The sequence below is a fragment of the Larimichthys crocea genome, unplaced genomic scaffold, assembly GCF_000972845.2.
Source record: "Larimichthys crocea isolate SSNF unplaced genomic scaffold, L_crocea_2.0 scaffold224, whole genome shotgun sequence".
NCBI classification, from domain to species: domain Eukaryota; kingdom Metazoa; phylum Chordata; class Actinopteri; family Sciaenidae; genus Larimichthys; species Larimichthys crocea.
Genome location: NW_020852976.1, coordinates 40,734 through 56,038, shown reverse-complemented (window position 1 = coordinate 56,038; position 15,305 = coordinate 40,734). Strand labels below are relative to the sequence as shown.

Here is a 15,305-nt window from a genome sequence, read left to right as displayed (position 1 = left end):
ACCACAGTCCTCCACAGTCCACCACAGACCATCACAGACCACCACAGACCTCCACAGTCCACCACAGTCCACCACAGTCCACCACAATCCATCACAGTTCATCACAGTCCATCACAATCCATCACAGTCCATCACAGTTCATCACAGTCCACCACAGACCACCACAGACCACCACAGACCATCACAGTCCACCACAATCCACCACAGTCCATCACAGACCATCACAGTTCATCACAGTTCATCACAGTTCATCACAGACCACCACAGTCCTCCACAGACCACCACAGTTCTCCACAGACCACCATAGTCCACCACAGACCTCCACAGACCATCACAGTCCACCACAGACCTCCACAGACCATCACAGTCCACCACAGACCATCACAGACCTCCACAGTCCACCACAGACCTCCACAGACCACCACAGTCCTCCACAGTCCACCACAGACCATCACAGACCTCCACAGTCCACCACAGTCCACCACAGACCATCACAGACCTCCACAGTCCACCACAGACCACCACAGTCCTCCACAGTCCACCACAGACCATCACAGACCACATCCTGATCTTCACATTAACATCAGACTGTTTTATTTTGAAACTCCAGCTGTCAGCAGTGTTTCCTGTGGTGGGAGTGGCCTCCCCTGAAGCCCCGCCCCTTGTCCCTGAAGCCCCGCCCCGGCTGGTCGTGCAGGTGGAGGACACCAAAACAAACATCACAGTGAGCTTCGCCATCTTCATCATCGCTGAGGAGGAGGAGGAGGAGGAGGAGGAGGGGGGGAGCGCCGCGGGAGCACGAGCAAGGTAAACACGATTGGACCGCCGCTGCTTCATGACCGACCAATCTGATCGTCTGTTTGTTCTCTAGATCAGACGATGACAGCAGAAGCAGCGAGATCGATGACATCACTGATGATGTCACCAGTGAAGAAACAAAGTCACAGGACATCCAGCCAATGAGGGAGGAGCACGCTGATCACATGATCATCACTGAGTCCTCAGAGGAAGTGATGAGAGATCAGCCAATGAGGAATGACCACACGACGATTTCTGATGACCTCGATGACTTTAACAACAGCACAGGCAGCGAGGCGTCACCACTTTCTGATGACTCGGATGGACCGGCGCCGCCTCCGCCCGCTGACCTCCACAGACACCGCCAGGCGGACAAACCGGATCCAGATCCAGGATTGCAGGAGGGGATGAGCTCAAGCTCAGAGGAAACCGGCTCGGTCAGCCAGGACGGGGGCGGTTCTGGACTTCAGGCTGTGACTGGCTCCATCCAGGAGGTTCTGGGTCTGCTGACAGGAAGCCAGGCTGTGGAAGGAGGCCATCAGGAGGTTCTCGGATCAGCTCCCGATCCCCTGCCAGGCTTTAGTTTGAGCTCTGAGGAGAGCATGGAGTCCAGCGTCCATCACACTGGTTCTACAGAACCCTCACAGCGGGTCATCGGTCCAACGACAAGCTTCACCCCCGCCTCCGCGTCCCACAGCGCCGAGCAGGGTCAGGAGGGTGGAGGTCTCTCAGAAGTCATGAGGAGTCCAGAGGTCAGCTCCAGCAGTGAGGAGGCAACGCTGACCTTCACCTCCTCACTGACCCAGTCTGAAGAATCCGGATCAGCTGGGTCTGAACCGGACCATCCGGGACTTCATCCAGATCACATCCCAACATCAGCGAGCTCCGAGGTCGGACCGGAGGAGTCGGTCCGTCCAGACGATGCTATCAGAGAAGCTAACGGTGCTAGCTCTGAAGCTAGCGTGCAGGTTACACCTGACGGAGGCCTGAAGGAGGCCGAGGAGGAGGAGGAGGAGGAGGAGGAGGAGGCCGAGGAGGAGGAGGCCGAGGAGGAGGAGGAGGAGGAGAGCTCAGAGGCTACAGCTGACCCCACCACTCCTCTTAGCATTCATGCTAGCTCTGGAGATAGCTCTGATGCTAACACAGATGCTAGCTCTGATGCTAACACAGATGCTAGCTCTGATGCTAACATAGATGCTAACACAGATGCTAGCTCTGATGCTAACACAGATGCTAGCTCTGATGCTAACATAGATGCTAACACAGATAACACTGAGCTGAGTGTTGAAGATGATGTTAGCATAGAAGCTACAGCAGAACCCGCTGTTAGCATCCAACCGACCGACACCAACGAGTCCAGAACAGAACCTGCCGGCTCCAGAGCTAGCACTGACGCTAGCTCTGATGCTAGCACCGACGCTAGCTGTCCTCTTCCTCTTCCTCGCAGACCTTATCGTTTCGGCTTCCTCGGTCCGATCAGTCATTCATATGGCGACCAATCATCATCCGGTCATCACAGCTTATTCAGCTGGCGGCACAGAGAGCGCCACCATCAGGTGACTCATGGCTCCAACAGGAAGCAGAATGGCTCCAACAGGAAGCAGAGGGTTAGCGTAGCTGTGGTGGCTAATCCAGCTCAGAGCAGCAGCGAGGAAACAGAGTAGAGTTACCATGGAGACGAACGGAGAATTAATCTTCAATCATCTAAATAAACTTTAATGAACTTTAATAAACTTTAATAAACTTTATTCTGGACGTCAGTGTGGTCTCTGTGTGTGTGTGTTGTGAAATGTGTTTACTGTCAGCTGTTGGCGTGTTGTTGGCGTGTTGTTGGCGTGTTGTTGTCATCAGCTCGTCAATCAGACACGTGGAGACATGAACAGGAAGTGATGTCATGACAGTTGATTGGTTCAAAAGACAGAAACTGTAACCACGTCAAAATGTGACCACTTCAATTATTCATGTTAATTTATGTTAATTTGATTTAAATGGTTTGTCAAAGGTTTGTTGAAGGTAAAGTATTTAAATTAATGTAAGGTGTTAAAACAGTGTTACACACACACTCACACACTCTCACTCACACACACTCACACACACACACTCACACTCACTCACACACACACTCACACTCACACACACACTCACACACACACACTCTCACACACACACTCACTCACACTCACACTCACACACACACACACACTCTCTCTCACACTCACACACACACACTCACACACACTCACTCACTCACACTCACACACACACACACACACTCTCTCTCACACTCACACACACACACACACACACACACACACACACACACACACACACACACACTCACTCATAAATCTGGTTGTTTGTGTCGGGCGGCGGCGGTCAGTAGGAGGGGGGCGGGGACAGAGGAGGAGATGATGACGGGTCACTTCCTGCTGGAGGGACAATAAAAGACACAAAGAACCTTCAGAACCCCAGACCGACCCGGACTATAAGGACAGAACCATCAGGACCTGGACCATCAGGACCTGGACCATCAGGACCCGGACCATCAGGACAGAACTGGACCATCAGGACAGAACTGGACCATCAGGACCGACCCATTTGTGTTCCAGGATGTGGATGTTTGTGATGATGTTCTGTCTGCTGGATCAGAACCAGGCTGTAAGAACTATTAGTATTATTATTGATGTAATCAGATTACTAATCATGATCAATGGCACACTGAGTGTGTGTGTGTTTGTGTGTGTGTTTGTGTGTGCTGTAGTTACCATGGGAACGCAGCAGCCTGCGGCTCCTCCTACAGCAGGTGGACCAGACAGTAAGTACACAGCATGTTAGCATCTGTTAGCATCTGTTAACATGTTAGCATCTGTTAACATCTGTTAGCATCTGTTAGCATGTTAACATCTGTTAGCATGTTAACATCTGTTAGCATGTTAACATCTGTTAACATGTTAGCATCTGTTAGCATGTTAACATCTGTTAACATGTTAGCATCTGTTAGCATGTTAGCATCAGTTAACATGTTAGCATCTGTTAGTATCAGTTAGCATGTTAGCATCTGTTAGCATGTTAGCATCTGTTAGCATGTTAACATCTGTTAACATGTTAGCATCTGTTAGCATGTTAGCATCAGTTAACATGTTAGCATCTGTTAGTATCAGTTAGCATGTTAACATCTGTTAGCATGTTAACATCAGTTAACATGTTAGCATCTGTTATTATCAGTTAGCATGTTAACATCTGTTAGCATGTTAACATCTGTTAACATGTTAGCATTTGTTAGCATGTTAACATCTGTTAACATGTTAGCATCTGTTAGCATGTTAGCATCTGTTAGTATCAGTTAGCATGTTAACATCTGTTAGCATGTTATTATCAGTTAACATGTTAGCATCTGTTAGCATGTTAGCATCAGTTAACATGTTAGCATCTGTTAAGGGTTTTTGTGGGCAAGTTTTTCCTCACTGGAACCGAGGGTCTAAGGACAGAGGGTGTCACTCCCTGTACAGATTGTAACGCCCTCTGAGGCAAATGTACTTTGTGACTTTGGGCTATACAAATAAAATTGATTTGATTTGATTTAGTATCAGTTAGCATGTTAACATCTGTTAACATGTTAACATCAGTTAACATGTTAGCATCTGTTAATATCAGTTAGCATGTTAACATCTGTTAGCATGTTAGCATGTTAGCATCTGTTAACATGTTAACATCTGTTAGCATGTTAACATCTGTTAACATGTTAGCATCTGTTAACATCTGTTAGCATCAGTTAGCATGTTAGCATCTGTTAGCATCTGTTAGCATTTGTTAGCATCAGTTAGCATGTTAGCATCTGTTAGCATGTTAGCATTAGTTAACATGTTAACATCTGTTAGCATCTGTTAGCATCAGTTAGCATGTTAACATCTGTTAGCATGTTAACATCTGTTAGCATGTTAGCATCAGTTAACATGTTAACATCTGTTAGCTTGTTAGCATCAGTTAGCATGTTAACATCTGTTAGCATGTTAGCATCAGTTAACATGTTAACATCTGTTAGCATCAGTTAGCATGTTAACATCTGTTAGCATCAGTTAGCATGTTAGCATCAGTTAGCATTTGTTAGCATCATTTAGCATGTTAACATCTGTTAGCATGTTAACATCTGTTAACATGTTAGCATCTGTTAACATCTGTTAACATGTTAGCATCTGTTAACATCTGTTAGCATCTGTTAACATGTTAGCATCTGTTAGCATCAGTTAACATGTTAACATCTGTTAACATGTTAGCATCTGTTAACATCTGTTAGCATCAGTTAACATGTTAACATCTGTTAACATGTTAGCATCTCTTAACATCTGTTAACATGTTAGCATCTGTTAACATCTGTTAGCATCAGTTAGCATGTTAACATCAGTTAGCATGTTAACACCAACATTAACATTAGCAGTTGTGATGTCATCACTGTGTCAGCAGCCGTCTCCTTCTCCTGATGTCGGTCAACAAACGTCTTCTTCCTCTTCCTCCTCATCATCATCATCATCGTCGTCAGTTTCATCTGAGTCGAGTCAGAGTTCAGAGGTCAGAGGTCACCTGAGTTATGACATCACAGTGAGCGTCATGAAACGTCCTGACCTGATTGGCTGATTTATTTCAGGGTCCTCAACAGCTGAGAGAGCAGCAGCAGCTGGAGAACATGGTAACACACACACACACACACACACACACACACACACACGATGTCATGATGCTGTTATAATTATGTTAATGAGCTCACAAACCTTCACACTGTGATGTCACATCCTGCAGGTGGAGCACATGGACTCCCTGGAGGTGAGCTGTTCGTCCAGTTTAAAGAAAGTCTGACAGTTCAGGTGCAGTCACATGACCCCGTGTGTGTGTGTGTGTGTGTGTGTGTCAGAGCTCGGAGCTCCTCCCCTCACCTGCTAACAGTCTGTGGATCAACCAGCTGGGCGACAGAGCGGGCGAGCGAGACGCCAGCAAGGACGGAGAACGCCGACACCAGGTGAGGTCACACGTGACGTCACTGTAGACACAACGTCACTGCTAACACCAAGGCTAACACCAAGGCTAACATTAAGGCTAACACCATGCTAACAATAAGGCTAACATCAAGGCTAACATTAAGGCTAAAATTATGCTAACACCAAGGCTAACATTAAGGCTAACACCATGCTAACAATAAGGCTAACATTAAGGCTAACATTATGCTAACACCATGCTAACATTAAGGCTAACCCCATGCTAACAATAAGGCTAACACTATGCTAACATTATGATAACACCATGCTAACACCAAGGCTAACACTATGCTAACATTATGCTAACACCATGTCAACAATAAGGTTAACATTAAAGCTAACATCAAGGCTAACATTATGGCTAACATCATGTTAACATTAAGGTTAACACCATGCTAACAGTAAGGCTAACATCATGCTAACATTAAGGCTAACACCATGCTAACAGTAAGGCTAACATCATGCTAATATTAAGGCTAACACCATGCTAATATTAAGGTTAACACCATGCTAACAGTAAGGCTAACACCATGCTAATATTAAGGCTAACACCATGCTAACATTAAGGTTAACACTAAGGTTAACACCATGCTAACAGTAAGGCTAACATCATGCTAACATTATGTTAACATTAAGGCTAACAATAAGGCTAACACCATGCTAACAATAAAGCTAACATTAAAGCTAACACCAAGGCTAACATTATGGCTAACATTATGTTAACACTAAGGTTAACACCATGCTAACAGTAAGGCTAACATCATGCTAACATTATGGCTAACATCATGTTAACATTAAGGCTAACACCATGCTAATATTAAGGCTAACACCATGCTAACAGTAAGGCTAACATGCTTGGGTGTGTCACTGTAGTCTGCTGCCCAGCGTCAGCCAATCAGAGCAGAGTATTAATGAGGATACATTCGATGATGTGTTGTCATGAACGTGTCATGTGACCCTCCTTGTGTCGTCTGACCCCGCCCCCTCAGACTCTGCTGTTGAACTTTGACCTTCGACCTGGACCCACCGAGGGCGTGGCCATTACGGAGATGGGCGGAGTCGATGGTGAAGTGGGCGTGGTGACCGGACATGATGGCGGGTATGAAGGAGGGGAGGAGGCGGGGCTTAATCGCCTGATGGACGACAGCGCAGAGCGGGACGTCAGGCTGACCATGGACTCGCCAGGCAACGCCCACCACTACCACAGTTACCACGGAAACGAGGAGGGGCTAGAACTGGGGCTGTGATGGAGGCCACGCCCCCTGCTTACAGCTGTCAATCAATTGTTAATTGTTGATGTCACGTCATGTGACCATATGTTCATATTTAACCATGTGTTTTTTCTACATCACGTGACACTGTTACCATGACAACTAACATGACCTGAATAACCCGTGTTTAATGAACAATAAACCGCTTAATTCATGCCTGCAGTGACACGTGACATCATTCCACTTCCTGTAAATGTTAACTTAGTCCGTTAGCCTCTGTTAGCTGTTAGCTCAGCGTGTTAGCCACTGTTAGCTCAGCGTGTTAGCCGCCGTTAGCTCAGCGTGTTAGCCACTGTTAACTCAGCGTGTTAGCCACTGTTAGCTCAGCGTGTTAGCCACCGTTAGCTCAACGTGTTAGCCACTGTTAGCTCAGTGGGTTAGCCACTGTTAGCTCAGCGTGTTAGCCACTGTTAACTCAGCGTGTTAGCCACCGTTAGCTCAGCGTGTTAGCTCAGCGTGTTAGCCACTGTTAGCTCAGTGGGTTAGCCTCTGTTAACCCAGTGGGTTGGCCTCTGTTAGCTCAGCGTGTTAGCCACTGTTAGCTCAACGTGTTAGCCACTGTTAGCTCAGCGTGTTAGCCACTGTTAACTCAGTGTGTTAGCCACTGTTAACTCAACGTGTTAGCTCAGCGGGTTAGCCTCTGTTAGCTCAGTGGGTTAGCCTCTGTTAGCTCAGCGTGTTAGCCGCTGTTAGCTCAGCGGGTTAGCCGCTGTTAACTCAGCGTGTTAGCCGCTGTTAGCTCAGCGGGTTAGCCACTGTTAGCTCAGTGGGTTAGCCTCTGTTAACTCAGCATGTTAGCTCAGCGTGTTAGCCTCTGTTAGCTCAGTGTGTTAGCCTCTGTTAACTCAGTGTGTTAGCCTCTGTTAACTCAGTGTGTTAGCCTCTGTTAGCTCAGTGGGTTAGCCTCTGTTAGCTCAGCGTGTTAGCCACTGTTAGCTCAGCGTGTTAACCGCTGTTAGCTCAGTGTGTTAGCCTCTGTTAGCTCAGTCGGTTAGCCTCTGTTAGCTCAGCATGTAAGCCTCTGTTAGTTCAGTGGGTTAGCCACTGTTAGCTCAGTGTGTTAGCCTCTGTTAGTTCAGTGGGTTAGCCTCTGTTAGCTCAGTGGGTTAGCCTCTGTTAGCTCAGTGGGTTAGCCACTGTTAGCTCAGCGGGTTAGCCGCTGTTAGCTCAGCGTGTTAACCGCTGTTAGCTCAGTGTGTTAGCCTCTGTTAACTCAGCATGTTAGCTCAGCGTGTTAGCCTCTGTTAGCTCAGTGTGTGTACAGTGCAGACGTACAGCTGTTTATATTGACGCTCTGATTTTATTTCAACAAAAAAAAAATGAACCAATGAAAAGACGACCTCTACAGACGTGTCACTTCCTGTCAGTGTCCAGGACCCGAGGTCAGATCACCCACAATCCTTTGCTTTGGCTGACCCACATTCACACAGACCCTGCTGTCCAATCAGATCGAGTTCTTTGTGATGTGACGCCATCAAAGTGGCTCCACTGTTCAGCCAATCAGCCGCAAGCTCACAGTCAAATGTAACGACCAATCAGCTCCCTCCTCCTGTCCTGTTGCCTCGGAAACAGGAGGATGACGTGCTGCATTTCCTGTGATGCCTCAGAGAGAGACGTGTCACATCCTGTCCAGGTGACCTCACTTCCTCTGGGCGGGGCCTTTGTGGAACAGATAGATCGGCCGCTGGTTACCTGGAAACACACACACACACACACACACACACACACACACACACAGATCATCAGGATGGACCAATCACATGAAGTCAGCATGATGTTTGAACATGGAGACTGACTCACGTCTGCAGCCAGCCTCAAGTGGACGATAGAGGAACTGCAGCTTGTGTCTGTACGTGTTCAACACTGACCATGATGAACATGTGTACCTGTGTGTGTGTGTGTGTGGACCTGTGTGTGTGTACCTGTGTGTGTACCTGAGAGTGTGTGTGTGTACCTGTGTGTGTGTGTACCTGAGAGTGTGTGTGTGTACCTGTGTGTGTACGTGTGTGTGTGTACCTGAGAGTGAGTGAGTGAGTGTGTGAGTGTGTGTACCTGTGTGTGTACGTGTGTGTGTGTACCTGAGAGTGAGTGTGTGTGTGTGTGTGTGTGTGTACACCTGTGTGTGTGTGTACCTGTGTGTGTGTGTACCTGAGTGTGTGAGCAGTCTGTATGAGGTGAAGCCCACGTTGTCGGTCAGGTAACAGGTGAACTGTTCAGGTCTCAGTCTGACCGTCCTGAAGTGACGAAACGTCCGCTCCTGATCAAACACATCACATGACGCCATCAACATACATGATCCAATGAACATGTGAACATACATGTATGTGAGGTGTGTTAGCGTGTGTAAAGCTGGCGGTGTGTTAGCGTGTGTAAAGCTGGCGGTGTGTTAGCGTGTGTGAAGCTGGCGGTGTGTTAGCGTGTGTAAAGTTGGCGGCGTGTGTAAAGCTGGCGGCGTGTTAGCGTGTGTAAAGTTGGCGGCGTGTTAGCGTGTGTGAAGGTGGCGGCGTGTTAGCGTGTGTGAAGCTGGCGGCGTGTTAGCGTGTGTAAAGCTGGCGGCGTGTTAGCGTGTGTGAAGCTGGCGGCGTGTTAGCGTGTGTGAAGTTGGCGGTGTGTTAGCGTGTGTGAAGCTGGCGGTGTGTTAGCGTGTGTAAAGCTGGCGGTGTGTTAGCGTGTGTGAAGCTGGCGGCGTGTTAGCGTGTGTGAAGCTGGCGGCGTGTTAGCGTGTGTGAAGCTGGCGGTGTGTTAGCGTGTGTGAAGCTGGCGGTGTGTTAGCGTGTGTAAACCTTAGTGTGTTACCGAGGCTCTCTTGCTGTGGCTGTAGCTGCTCCACGGTTGCGCCTGCAGGATGAATAATCCGCCCGGCGACAGGCTCTGATAGGCCCGTTTGAACAGTCTGACCACGCCCCCGTCACCTGACTGCAGTTGCACCCACTTGGTCACGCCCATACACACGATGACATCATACTGCCCCCGCCCCGGCCACGCCTCCCGCTCTGACACGTAGTCGCCCTGTGGGAGAAGTCACCATGGCAGTGATGATGTCACTGTGATGATGTCACAGTGATGATGTCACAGTGATGAGACGTGAGTGAGACTCACCTGTACGAAGGTGACGTTACCAGGGAACCTGGAGGAGGAGGGAGGAGGGAGGAGAGGAGGAGCAGAGAGAGGACCCCGACTGACCCTGAAGGACAGAGGGAAGGAGAGGAGGTGACGGAGCTCCTCCACCACCTCCTCCTCCCGTCCTGGCGTTCCTCTCCTCCTCCTCTCCTCCACCACCAGGTCATGTGACAGGAAGTGCCTGACATTCTGCTTAGCGGCGTGGACCAATCGTTCGTCTAGCTCCACCCCCAGGATGTGGGCGGGGTCAAACCTCCGGGCGATGGTTAGCGTCATGTGACCGGCGCCGCAGCCCACGTCCAGCACCTTCCTGTCTTTGAACCAATCGGCTTCAAGTAGGCGGAGCCTTGGGTCATCCTCCGCCCCGACCCGCCCCTCCCACCTGTCGCCGTAGAAACCATGGTAGCCGTAGTAATGGCTGTGGTTTCCGTACTGGTAGCGATGTTTGTCCTTCTTCTTCTCTGGCTGCCGTGTGGAGCCGGATGGCGCTCCTCCACACCTGCAGGGGGCGGCACAGAGGTCATGTGACCACACAGCCAATCAGATTACAGCGTTTGATATCACCTGAGAGAACACTCACCTGCCAGCTTTAGCCCCTCCCACCAGCGGCGTCTGGAATTTGGTCGGCTGAGCCATCGTTGCCGTGGCACTGGTTTCTGCCGACCTGGTCGAGGTGGTGCGGCGCCGTCTCCGTTGGCGACCGTCACCCTGGTTACCGGGCTTGTGGGCATGGCCCGGCGGAGGGTGGGTGTGTCTCCTGGGGAGGATGGGGGGCGGGGCTATGTCGTCTCGACAGGTGATGGCCGTGTTGAGCTCACAGGGGAGAGGAGACGCCAAAACACTGCCCTCACTGGTCAACAGAGGAACTGCAGCACAACAAGCGTTAGTTAAAGGTTACCCACACGTTATCTGAAGGTTATTTACTTCACATGATCACATGGTCACAGTTTGAACTCACACCTGTCGGTGTCACACCAGGTGTTTCGGTCTCACCTGTCAGTCCGGCTGTGGAAGGAAACAGTCGGGCAGGTATGACCTCCCTCTCTCCTCCTGCTCCTCCGTGGTGTCTCGTCCTGTGTCTCCTCCTAGACTTCAGGGGGGACAGCAGGACCCCCCCGCCCTCCTTCCCGTCCCCGCCCCCCCCCTTCAGGTTCAGGGGGTCTGTGATGTCACGGGGGACCAGGATCTCCACGGGGTCTCCGCCCCGCGTTGGCAGGGGCGAGCACTTTGGTGTCTCCTGATTGGTCGCCCTGAGGAAGAGGAGGAGACAGTTGGAGTAAAGGTGACACACTTCATTCACACGTTCACTGACAGCGAGCGCTCACTTGTTGACGTCTTCGTCCAATAGCGAGTTGAGGTTCAGCGGGTCAAAGATGTTCCCACCCAACAGGAAGTGACTTGGCAGCACAGGCTCTGATTGGCTGTCACTGTTGGCACGCCGCCTCCGCTTGGCCAGCCCCTTGAAGCCGACGCCCATCGAGTAACGCCTCTTTGCGATCCGCTGAGTGGGCGGGGCGGAGGCGGTGAGCGGAAGCTGACTGTTAGCGGGCGGATGGATGCCATTTTTAGGCCGGAGGGGGCAGGTCTTAGCCAGCGGCGGCTGCTCTGATAGGCTGACGGGGGTGGCGGGGAAGGCGGGGCTGACCTCACGGGGGAGGACAGTCTCTTTGTCCAATGACATCCTGATCATCTTCCACCTGTAGCCAATCAGAGAGAGGGAGAGAACCAATCAATCATCGATCAACGAGACATTTCTGTTTCCTGTCTGACAGCAGGAGTCGAACCGGACCGCGAGCCCGGAACCGGACCGCGAGCCCGGAACCGGACCACGACGAGCCTGGAGCCGGACCGCGAGCCCGGAACCGGACCGCGAGCCTGGAGCCGGACCACGAGCCCGGAACTGGACCACGAGCCCGGAGAGTACCAGAAGAGGGACCAGGAGCTGACAGCCCCGAGTCTTCAAACATTAGCATGTTATTAACATGTTGAACCTGACATGATGTGTGTGTGTGTGTGTGTGTGTGTGTACTCACTCTGTCCACCTGTTGTCAGGTACAGACCTCCACCCTCACCGAGCCCACTGACACACACACACACACACACACACCTCCCCCTGCATACACTAAACCTCTCTAGCCCCGCCCCTGGCACTCACTCCACCAATCACGGAGCGCCGTCATGAATAATTCAAACTAACTGGTAAACAGTTAGCTTCTCCAGCTAGCCACGTCCGGCTAACATGCAGGAAGTAGCTAAGTCTCGAAACATCCCGGAGCACGCGCTCTGTGCGTGAAAACGAGCCCGCGCCGAGCCCCCCGTGCGTGTGTGTGCGCGTGTCAGCGTGTGTGTGCGGCTCGATGCGTCATGACTTAAATCAGCCGTTAGCCGTTAGCCGTTAGCCGTTAGCCGCTCGTGTCCTCTCACCGGGCTCCAAATCCAAGCGCGCGGCTTTATACACCAGGCGCGGGCCCACGTGAGCGACGACTGAACCCGCCAATCGCGTGCCGATGTAAACTCCCGCCTCTTCCGAGCGACGACCAATAGGACTGCCGCTCGAACCAAGCGGTGCACTGATTGGTTGTAGGCGAGGGGAGGCGGGAGGAGAGGGGCGCCCTGATGAGTGCCTGACTGAAAACACGAACACGGCCCAAAATAAAGTCTAACGACAAAAACAACGATTGGCGGGAAACATGAGAAGACAACAAGAAGCGAACACACATGACGAGTGTGTCAATCAAAGTTTGAACCCGACATGTTTGAGTTTTAGCCTCTGTAACAGGTACAGGTAACATGAACTCCCCGCCTGCCGTGAAACAGGCACTGCACACCTGAACATTTTACCTGCACTCATGGGCGGGTTAGAGCCAATAACCATCTGAGTCTGAAGTTCACCCGAACTTTAAAACTCGGTCTGAGAGTCAAAACTGAAACTGAAAACCTAAAGTAGAGCCAGGTACATGTTCCACAAACTGTCTAAAACCTGGACGTAGTCTCTGTGACGTCCCCACAGACTGTCCAAAGACTGGACGTAGTCCCAGTGACGTCCCCGCAGACTGTCTAAAACCTGGACGTAGTCCCAGTGACGTCCCCGCAGACTGTCTAAAACCTGGACGTAGTCTCTGTGACGTCCCCACAGACTGTCTAAAACCTGGACGTAGTCTCTGTGACGTCCCCACAGACTGTCTAAAACCTGGACGTAGTCTCTGTGACTTCCCCACAGACTGTCTAAAACCTGGACGTAGTCTCCGTGACGTCCCTGCAGACTGTCTAAACCTGGGACGTCGTCGTCTCGTGACGTCCCCACAGACTGTCTAAAAACCTGGACCTGTCTCTGAGCGCCCCACAGACTGTTAAAACCTGGACGTAGTCTCAGTGACGTCCCCGCAGACTTGTCTAAAACCTGGACGTAGTCTCAGTGACGTCCCGCAGACTGTCTTAAACCTGGCGTAGTCTCCTTGACGTCCCCTCAGACTGTCTAAAAACTGGACGTAGTCTCCGTGACGTCCCCGCAGCTGTCAAAACCTGGACGTAGTGTCTCGTGACGTCCCCACAGACTGTCTAAAACCTGGACGTATCGTCTCAGTGCTTGATCCCCCCAGACTGTCTAAAACCTGACGTAGTCTCGTGATGTCCCCCAGACTGTCTAAAACCTGGACGTAGTCTCGTACGTCTCGAGACGTCCCCAAGGACTGTCTAAACCCTGGACTAGTTCCTGTGACGTCCCCCCAGACTGTCTAAACCTGGACTAGTCTCTGGAGGTCCCCGCAGACTGTCTAAAAACCTGGACGTAGTCTCTGTGATGTCCCCGAGACTGTATAAACCTGGACGTAGTCTCTGAGACGTCCCCCAGACTGTCTAAAATGGACGTAGTCTCTGGACGTCCCCCAGACTGTCTAAAACCTGGACGTAGTCTCTGGACGTCCGCATCCGTCCCACGACTGTCTAAAACCTGGACGTAGTTCTCTGAGACGTACCCACAGACGTCTAAAAACCTGGACGTAGTCCCGTGACGTCCCCCAGACTGTCTAAAACCTGGACGTTAGTCTCTGAGATGTCCCCACAGACTGTCTAAAACCTGGGGACTAGTCTCGTGACGTCCCCACAGACTGTCTAAAAACCCCTGGACGTAGTCTCTGGACGTTCCCGCAGACTGTCTAAAACCTGGACGTAGTCTCCAGTGACGTCCCCGCATCACGACTGTCTAAAAACCTGGACGTAGTCTCCGTGACGTCCTCAGACTGTCTAACTAAACCTGGACGTAGTCTCTGTGACGTCCCCACGGGACTGTCTAAAAAAACCTGGACGTAGTCTCTAGACGTCCCCACGACTTTAAAACCTGGACGTAGTCTCGTGACGTCCCCAGGACTGTCTAAAACCTGGACGTGTCTCTGAGACGTCCCAGGACTGTCTAAACCTGGACGTAGCTCTACGTCCTCGCACGTCCCCACAGACTGTCTAAAAACCTGGACGTGTCTCTGAGACGTCCCTTAGACTGTCTAAAACCTGGCCGTAGTCTCTAGACGTCCCCGCAGACTACGTCCCCACAGGACTGTCTAAACCTGCGTTAGTCTCTGAAGAGTCCCCTCAGACTGTCTAAACCTGGACGTAGTCTCTGGACGTCCCCCACAGACTGTCTAAAACCTGGACCTAGTCTCTGTGACGTCCCCACAGACGTCTAAAACCTGGACGTTTAGGTCTCAGTGAGCCCCTCAGACTGTTAAAACCTGGACGTAGTCTCTGTGACGTCCCCGCAGACTGTCTAAAACCTGGACGTAGTCTCGCGTGACGTCCCCCAGCCGTCTAAAACCTGGACGTAGTATCCGTGACGTCCTGCAGACTGTCTAAAACCTGACCGTAGTCTCTGTGACGTCCCCCAGACTGTCTAAAACACTGGACGTATCTCTGAGACGTCCCCACAGACTGTTAAAAACCTGGACGTGTCTTCGTGACGTCCCCTGCAGGACTGTCTAAACCTGGACGTAGTTCTGAGACGGTCACCCACAGGACTGTCCTAAAACCTGACCAGTAGTATTGAGAACGTCCCACAGACTGTCTGACAGATTAAATGATCATTACAAACTTTAATAAC

General features: G+C 50.9%; 3 protein-coding genes and 1 long non-coding RNA gene across 7 annotated transcripts in view; 2 read left to right on the top strand and 2 right to left on the bottom strand.

Annotated features, from left to right (window-relative positions):
• Nucleotides 1-2,462, top strand: part of LOC104936944 (nucleolar and coiled-body phosphoprotein 1) — a 5,091-nt gene extending 2,629 nt beyond the window's left edge. Inside the window, exons 3-5 of the mRNA XM_027275865.1 lie at nt 611-807; nt 872-1,841; nt 2,355-2,462. Of these exons, the coding sequence (XP_027131666.1) occupies nt 611-807; nt 872-1,841; nt 2,355-2,462 (1,275 nt within the window). The remainder of the gene's footprint in view (nt 1-610; nt 808-871; nt 1,842-2,354) is intronic.
• A 102-nt stretch (nt 2,463-2,564) lies between these two features.
• Nucleotides 2,565-5,838, bottom strand: LOC109138997 (uncharacterized). Its single transcript, XR_002042065.2, has 5 exons — nt 5,727-5,838; nt 3,564-3,592; nt 3,351-3,438; nt 3,140-3,320; nt 2,565-2,722 (listed from the first exon to the last, which is right to left on the bottom strand). It is a non-coding gene; the product is annotated as an uncharacterized LOC109138997 (long non-coding RNA).
• LOC109136702 (uncharacterized) lies at nt 3,338-7,251 on the top strand. 3 transcript variants are annotated; one of them, XM_019261031.2, is made up of 7 exons: nt 3,338-3,456; nt 3,560-3,613; nt 5,260-5,364; nt 5,441-5,482; nt 5,593-5,616; nt 5,705-5,809; nt 6,815-7,251. In XM_019261031.2, the coding sequence occupies exons 1-7, from the start codon at nt 3,409-3,411 to the stop codon at nt 7,070-7,072; spliced, it is 636 nt and encodes a 211-aa protein (XP_019116576.2). In that variant the 5' UTR covers nt 3,338-3,408; the 3' UTR covers nt 7,073-7,251. The 3 variants fall into 3 exon arrangements, with proteins under 3 accessions (XP_019116576.2, XP_019116575.2, XP_019116577.2); XM_019261030.2 differs by having other exon boundaries at nt 5,257-5,364; XM_019261032.2 differs by lacking the exon at nt 5,260-5,364.
• Nucleotides 7,252-8,376: 1,125 nt separating this feature from the next.
• On the bottom strand, nt 8,377-12,751 carry mepceb (methylphosphate capping enzyme b). 2 transcript variants are annotated; one of them, XM_027275863.1, is made up of 8 exons: nt 12,641-12,751; nt 11,542-11,913; nt 11,210-11,466; nt 10,797-11,082; nt 10,196-10,715; nt 9,893-10,105; nt 9,245-9,353; nt 8,377-8,788 (listed from the first exon to the last, which is right to left on the bottom strand). In XM_027275863.1, the coding sequence occupies exons 2-8, from the start codon at nt 11,904-11,906 to the stop codon at nt 8,736-8,738; spliced, it is 1,803 nt and encodes a 600-aa protein (XP_027131664.1). In that variant the 5' UTR covers nt 11,907-11,913; nt 12,641-12,751; the 3' UTR covers nt 8,377-8,735. The 2 variants fall into 2 exon arrangements, with proteins under 2 accessions (XP_027131664.1, XP_027131663.1); XM_027275862.1 differs by lacking the exon at nt 12,641-12,751 and adding an exon at nt 12,250-12,634.
• Nucleotides 12,752-15,305: the final 2,554 nt, after the last annotated feature.

What these genes read in the sequence shown, in the direction of transcription:
- LOC109136702 (XM_019261030.2), top strand. Translation starts at nt 3,409, where the DNA reads ATGTGGATGTTTGTGATGATGTTCTGTCTGCTGGATCAGAACCAGGCT. An exon ending in TACAGCAGGTGGACCAGACA is followed by an intron (nt 3,614 to 5,256) that starts GTAAGTACACAG and finishes TCACTGTGTCAG; the next exon opens with CAGCCGTCTCCTTCTCCTGA. An exon ending in ACGGAGAACGCCGACACCAG is followed by an intron (nt 5,810 to 6,814) that starts GTGAGGTCACAC and finishes CCGCCCCCTCAG; the next exon opens with ACTCTGCTGTTGAACTTTGA.
- mepceb (XM_027275863.1), bottom strand. Translation starts at nt 11,906, where the DNA reads ATGATCAGGATGTCATTGGACAAAGAGACTGTCCTCCCCCGTGAGGTC. An exon ending in GGAGGGGCTAAAGCTGGCAG is followed by an intron (nt 10,716 to 10,796) that starts GTGAGTGTTCTC and finishes CGCCCCCTGCAG; the next exon opens with GTGTGGAGGAGCGCCATCCG. An exon ending in CAGACTGCTCACACACTCAG is followed by an intron (nt 8,789 to 9,244) that starts GTACACACACAC and finishes GTGTGTTTCCAG; the next exon opens with GTAACCAGCGGCCGATCTAT.